The following is a 6,388-nucleotide window of genomic DNA, read 5'->3' on the forward strand; positions in this document are numbered from 1 at the left end:
AGATAGGCAGACACGACACCTACATGGATCCATCCGCAGGCACACACCCACACATCATATACTTCCCTCTTTCTCTCCCCTCTCTATCTAGAGAGAAGAGACGGAGAGATAGATGAATAAAGACCGATGAATTAGAGAGTGAAGATACATCATAGATGTCCCCACCCACTCCTGACTGGACAAAAAGAAGAAAAAAGAGAAAGCTTGAAGAGCATCGAAACCACCACTCACTCAATCGATCGACCTTTCTTCCAGTCAGCTAGCTAAACGAAAAATGGACTGAGAATACTTTCCTTCTTTCTTTCTTTTTCNNGACGTCAGAGGAGGAGAAAGCGAGAGGAAGGAAAGAAAAAACGAAGATGTCTGTCTCATTCTTTTCTTGCCGCAGCAAATACAGATGCATGCAGAGGTGTACATACACTTGGCTAGAACCGTGTGATCGAAGGAAGTCTAACGAAGAAGAAGAAGACCCGAGGCCACGAAAAGACAAGCAACGACAGCAAAAGAAGCATCAGAAGCTTTCGTCTCTCGTCTTTCTTTCTTTTCTATCCTTCCAGCGAAAACATGGATGATATGGGCATGTCTTCTTCTTCCTCTTTTTCAGAAGTCTTAGGAAGGAAAGAAAGTCTACGCTGCGGGATAGGCTTTGACTTGAAAGAGAAGAAGATAAATGAATGATGACTGCGCAAAACTCTTCAGCTTGTTGTCTTTCGTCAGCCATCTAGCCCTAGATACATACACACCGGGCCTATACACAAGTACATAGATTAGGAAGTAAATAAATAGAGCGGTATAGACTGAATGGATATATAGAGGGAGAGACACAGAGAGAGAGAGAGAGGTATAGACGCCTTGATATAAAAGTGTGGAGGACTTTCCTTCTCCATCATTCGAATTAGCATGAGGAGCTTCGCGTCTTGGAGTAGAAGACATGCCTGTTAAGGTACCCCTAGAGAGCAGATAGGTCAATCGAAGCTAATAGAATATTTCCTACTCCTACTACTCCTACTACTATACCGTAGCTATGACTATATTTGTATATAGAAGAAGCATATGAACCATTAATTCACAGTGAGACTACGGAGAAGAAGAAGAAACAGTGGTACTCCCTCTCTATCTCTCCACATTTTATTCTTATAGTATGACAAGTGGAGTCTCTTCTTGGTCTCCTTCTCTCCCTGTAAGAGGAGTCTTTCTGTCCTCATTTTAGAAGAGAAGAATCTTCCCCTTTGTATCATTCTACAACATCTCCATCTCTCTCTCTTGTTCTCTTTTGCCTCTTCCTTTCTCTCTCTCTCTCTTTTTCCTTCTCTCTTGCTCTCTTTCTCTCCTGTACGTCCATTTCTCTCTCTCTCTCTTTTTCATGACGAAGAGAGATCGCGACTACTTCTTCTTGAAAAGATTCTTCACGATCGACGCCTTCTTCGATAAAGAAGAAGCAGAAGAAGACGTACTTCCATTCTGACTATTGCCTGCCCCTTTGGTAGTGCTACTACTACTGCTACTATTCTGAGGATGTGCTTGACTATGATGAGAAGGCGAAACAGAAGAAGAAGACGGCGAGTAGGAAGAGGTAGGATAATAAGTAGTAGTAGTAGTTAGGGGAGTATTGCAGACATGACGATTAGGGAGCAAAGAAGAAGAAGAAGATGACGAAGAAGGATTGACTAGGTATCCGGCTGGGGCACCTGCAAGAAAAGAAGACGAAGAAGAAGAAGACCAAGAAGACAAGACATGATCGCTTCTGCTTCTTCTTCCTCCTCTTTCTTCTTCTTCTTCTCTTCTCCTTAGTGGCTGTTGAGAGGGAATGGGATATGTATCAACAGAAACACCTGGATGAAAAGATACCGCGAAAGCAGAAGAAGAAGAATGCCGCGGATACGAGGAAGAAGACGAAGAAGGAGGCGGAGGAGGAGAAGCTCTTGAATAATAATGATGGTATACAGTACTAGCTTGCTCTACGCATGTGTGTGACGGAGAATAAGCTACAGGGGAGGGACTAAAAGGAAAAGCGTAAGACACACGATTACCTGAGACAAGAGAAGAAGAAGAAGAAGACGAAGAAGAAGAAGACGGTCTTGCCATGGCGGCGGTGGAGAGGTCCAAGCTGTTGCTTTGACTCGAAGAAGAGGGCGAAGAAGAAGAAGAAAAAAAGCCACGGGGTGCCAGAGGTGCAGGAGGAGGCGAAGAGGTCGATAAGGCAGAAGACGGAGAGAGAGAAGAAGAGCGCGGGAGAGCGAGAGAATGGTGGGCCAAGACTTGGAGATCTAGAAACGGAGGAATGCTAGATGAGAAAGGAGGACACCCCTCTGCAGAAAGAAAGGAAAGACAAAAGACAACACGAAAAGAGAAAGAAAAAGAAGAAAGAAAGAGGAACCGAAAGAAGAAGATGAAGATATGCCAAGAAAGAGGGCATACATACAGATCAACAGGGGGAGAAGAAGAAGATGACTTATAAGCCACCACACTCGTAGTAGTAGTAGTAGGGAGGCTGAAACTACTACTAGTAGTAGTACTCCTCGTAGTAGTAGTAGTAGGTAGGATCAGGAGGAGAGCAAGAGTGAGTGACTGCAGATAGAAGAATGCAAAACATCGTTGAGATAAGGAAAGAAAGAAGGAAAGAAAGAGAGAAATTTGAATGGCAAATCCAGAGATGCACCTGGAGGTCTTCATCGACCAAAAGATAGGAAGGTGTATCTATGAAGATGTACTTATTATGAAAATGGATGCATGGAAAGCTTCTCCCTTGTTTAGAGAAGCGTCTCATATATGGTTGCATGCCGAAAGATCTCTGTAGATATATGGAGAGTATGCTTGTGTATGTCTACCTCTCTATGTAGGTGATTAAAGATGGAGATGCCTACAAGGGGGAGGAGAAGAGAAACAAAGAAAGACAGTGGGAGAGACAGATAGAGAGAGGCTTTTTATCTTCTTCTTCTTCTTTATCTTCTTCTTCTTCTTTATCTTCTCTCATCCCCGTAAGAATGATAAGGAAGAAGAAGAACGTGAAAAGAGGGAGAGCTTTCGTCTCACTTTTCTTCCTCATCTCCTACTAGTAGTAGTAGTGATAGTAGTACTACTAGTAGTAGTAGCCATGGAGGGCTCAGAGGCCCATCCATCCACATCAACTACGATCACTACTACCGCTACCCAGAGAAAACACAGCCACAGCCACAGCCACAGACAGGCACGTCTATCTGCCTCTGTAGATAGATTAAAGATAGATAGAGAGATTGAAGAGAAGTACTTAAGGAGACTCTCTAGATAGACAATGCAATATACAGCGATAGAAGTAGATAGAAATGGATCGATCCTACACAGTCGACTTCTGTAGATATGAAACTTCTGATCGTATCACGCCCATTGACTACTACTAATACTACTACTACTATGATACTAATTAATTATTTAGCTAAGAGTCATCGCCATAGCTAGCAACCGTAGTAGCCGTAGTAGTAGCCGTAGTAGTAGTAGTAGCCGTAGTAGTAGTAGTGGTAGTAGAAGTGATAGGAGCTATAGAGGTCCTCGTCTCATAATAGTAGTAGTGGGGATAGTGATAGGAATAGCCATAGTCCTAATCGTCATCGTAATATAATAGGACTACTACGTGTATGTGCCCATACCTCTACCTCCTCCCTCCTCACATAGAAACTAAGAGAAAAAGACCGACAAGAAAGAAGAAAGAAAGAAAGAAAGAAAGAAGAAAGAAAGAAAGAAAGAAGAAAGAAAGAAGAAAGAGATAGAGGGAGAGAGAAGAGTTGATACCTGGGAACTTGAGATGGAGGGTGCAGTTGGGGACGAAGCCATGATCGTAGAGCGTTTTCGTTAAATCGACTTTTCTTAAAGGAGGCGTCTCACACAAATACCACTTCCTCTGGAGATGAAGCGAAGAAGAAGAAGAAGTATCACTACTACTGGTACTAGGACTACTAGAAGAAGGAGGGAGAGATCGCAGATCGGGATGGAGGAACTAAAGGCAGAAGAAGACATGCAAAGAAATACACGACACTTGTGAATCAGAAAGAAAGATATCCATCCCTCATCTATCGATCTAGTCTTCCTCTATTATCTATGTAAGAGAACCTCCTCGAGTGTATGTACACTTCTTATCGTAGGAATGCTCTCTACACATGCAACAGAGTAGATCTACGCAGCCTTTCATGGAGATTCTCGTGTTTCTTTCTCTACTTGATGTATGTAGGGAATAAATAGAGGAAAGACACGAAGGCGCGAGCGAGGATGACGGAGAAAAGCTCTAATCTTTCCCACATACATACTAAACTACCCCTACACTTGTACCAACACAAGCACATCGCATACATATCCATCTACACATAGGCATTGTATATACATATATATATATATATATATATTCATATAGAGAGATATCTATATGGTGTATGGGTGTATATATTGATAGACTGAATAGCTCTGGATGGACTAGAGAGACATGGGGGGGCCTACACTCATACATGTTGGTAGGTAGATAAATACATACATACTCATACATATTCATACCGACATTTATATAGACATAGACATATAAATATTTATGATGTATGTATGTAGTAGGCTTACTAAGCGTGTGTAGATACACCCCCAGCATCTTTATCTCGAGAAGTTTCGAGAGGACACCCCTCCCTCATCCAATCCATACGCACACACATATTTTCATATATCCATATATCTTTTCTCTTTCTTTCTCTCTCTCTGGATATCTCCCTCTACATAAACTGGTATCTACTTTTATATATTCACGATGACAGGTGTACCTATCTTTGATCTACATCGCGACATCTACATCTATGTCTATCTTCAATCTATCTATCTCTCTATCCTTTATCTATCTCTCTCTCCTTTCTCTTTCTCTCTTTCCTTCTTCCTTTGTTCTTCTTTTCTTTCCTTTTCACAGAGAGGTTTTCTTTTCCCCTTCGTCTTCTTCTTCTTCCTCCCTTTCATTTTGACTATCAATAGGAATCCTGGGCCGAGAGAGGCTGGAGCAAGTGGGGTGTGCATACCTTCTGTACTTCTCCTCTGACGTATTTGAGAGTTTTGGAAGGTGCGAAAGTCAGCTGGAGAATGAGACGGTCAGGAAGAAGAATTCGCACTATACACGAGCGATACACTTTCCTCTTCTGGAGTTGCTCTAGCTGCTGCTTTAGCCTAGACTTGAAGGAAGGCCCTTCACTCATGATCTACACACATGGAGACAGACAGGGAAACAGAGAGAAAGAAAGAGAAAGAGAAAGATAAACCGAAAGAAGAGAAGAGAAGAAAGAAAGAATAGGAAGAAGGACAAGAATAGTCAAGGAGAAAAATAGAACGAGCTTCTTCACGTGTTTCCTTAGATAAATAATATATATCAAGCAAAGCTACACTCTCACACAGAGGTATACATAAATCTATTGCATGTATACACATATACATGCATATATATATATATATATATATACATGATATCTGTAGAGAGATATATGTGCAGATATACAAAGAGAAAGCAACTGAAGGCGTATGACTTTGAGGCGAACAATGAGAGAGAAGAAGGTCTGCCTACCTTTATCCTATCTATCCTTAATCTATCTGTACGATTGCCTACATATGCATGCTTCGTGTATGTAATGCATCTATTGCAGGTGTCTTCTTTCCTATCAGAACGTCAGGCGCATGCAGGAAGATCTCTATCTACATTTCCGTGTATCAGAACACACGAAGCCTCGAAGAAGAAGAAGAGACGACCGTGAAGGTGACAAAAGAGCCCCAGAATCCTTCCTTTCCTTTCCTCTTCTCTTTCTTTTCCTGTCTTTGCCTTCTTCTTTCTCCTGACACTCCTCTACATACACCGCCTCCTTCCACCCCCTTCTTCTTTCCATGGTCTATACACCTGATTCATGTTCTTCAGTTTTCATGTACATCCACCATCACACAACTTCTTCTCGGGTGTACATACACCTCACAATGCCTTCCGCCTTCTTTCCTTACTTCTTTAATCCTCGCGACGTCTGCAGCGGTTAAAGCCGGTGCGCGACTCGGTGAGGCAGAATCCTCGTCTTCTTCAGCCCCATTGAGTCTCCGCTGCTTTTCTTCTTCTTCTCGAGCTAGCTTCTCGCGATAGCGAAGCTCCTCTAAGGCATACACCGCAGGAGCAAGATCCACTTCCTCTTCTTTACCTCCACCTGTCTGAAAGACACAAGAAAGAAAGAAAGAAAAGAATAAAGGGGAGAAAAGGAACATTGAAGAAACATCTTAGGCTTCCTTCTTGAGAAATTTCGCACTCGTTGTATCTATCTATCTATCTTCACTAAATTATCCTCTTTCTCTTGGTGTCTATCGTCTTTCATCTACATCTAGAACGTCCTAGTCTATCTATCTTTAATCTATCTATCTATCT

The 6,388-nt window shown here is 42.1% G+C and overlaps 1 protein-coding gene across 1 annotated transcript; it reads right to left on the bottom strand.

The window, feature by feature from the left end:
* CSUI_009900 (pub domain-containing protein) lies at window positions 1-6,180 on the bottom strand. Its single transcript, XM_068070009.1, has 4 exons — window positions 5,980-6,180; window positions 5,019-5,195; window positions 3,766-3,970; window positions 1-2,309 (listed from the first exon to the last, which is right to left on the bottom strand). The coding sequence occupies exons 2-4, from the start codon at window positions 5,190-5,192 to the stop codon at window positions 1,384-1,386; spliced, it is 1,305 nt and encodes a 434-aa protein (XP_067918016.1). The 5' UTR covers window positions 5,193-5,195; window positions 5,980-6,180; the 3' UTR covers window positions 1-1,383.
* Between the last annotated feature and the right edge of the window lie 208 nt (window positions 6,181-6,388).

This window comes from Cystoisospora suis (genome assembly GCF_002600585.1).
Source record: "Cystoisospora suis strain Wien I chromosome Unknown contig_6279, whole genome shotgun sequence".
Lineage (NCBI taxonomy): Eukaryota > Apicomplexa > Conoidasida > Eucoccidiorida > Sarcocystidae > Cystoisospora > Cystoisospora suis.

Excerpts from the sequence above, each read along its gene's own strand:
- CSUI_009900 (XM_068070009.1), bottom strand. The coding sequence starts at position 5,192 with ATGAGTGAAGGGCCTTCCTTCAAGTCTAGGCTAAAGCAGCAGCTAGAG. Across the intron at positions 3,971-5,018 it reads TCAGAGGAGAAGTACAGAAG|TTCCTCCATCCCGATCTGCG; the intron begins GTATGCACACCC and ends TTCTGCCTTTAG. Across the intron at positions 2,310-3,765 it reads CCTCCATCTCAAGTTCCCAG|AGGGGTGTCCTCCTTTCTCA; the intron begins GTATCAACTCTT and ends TTCTTTCTGCAG.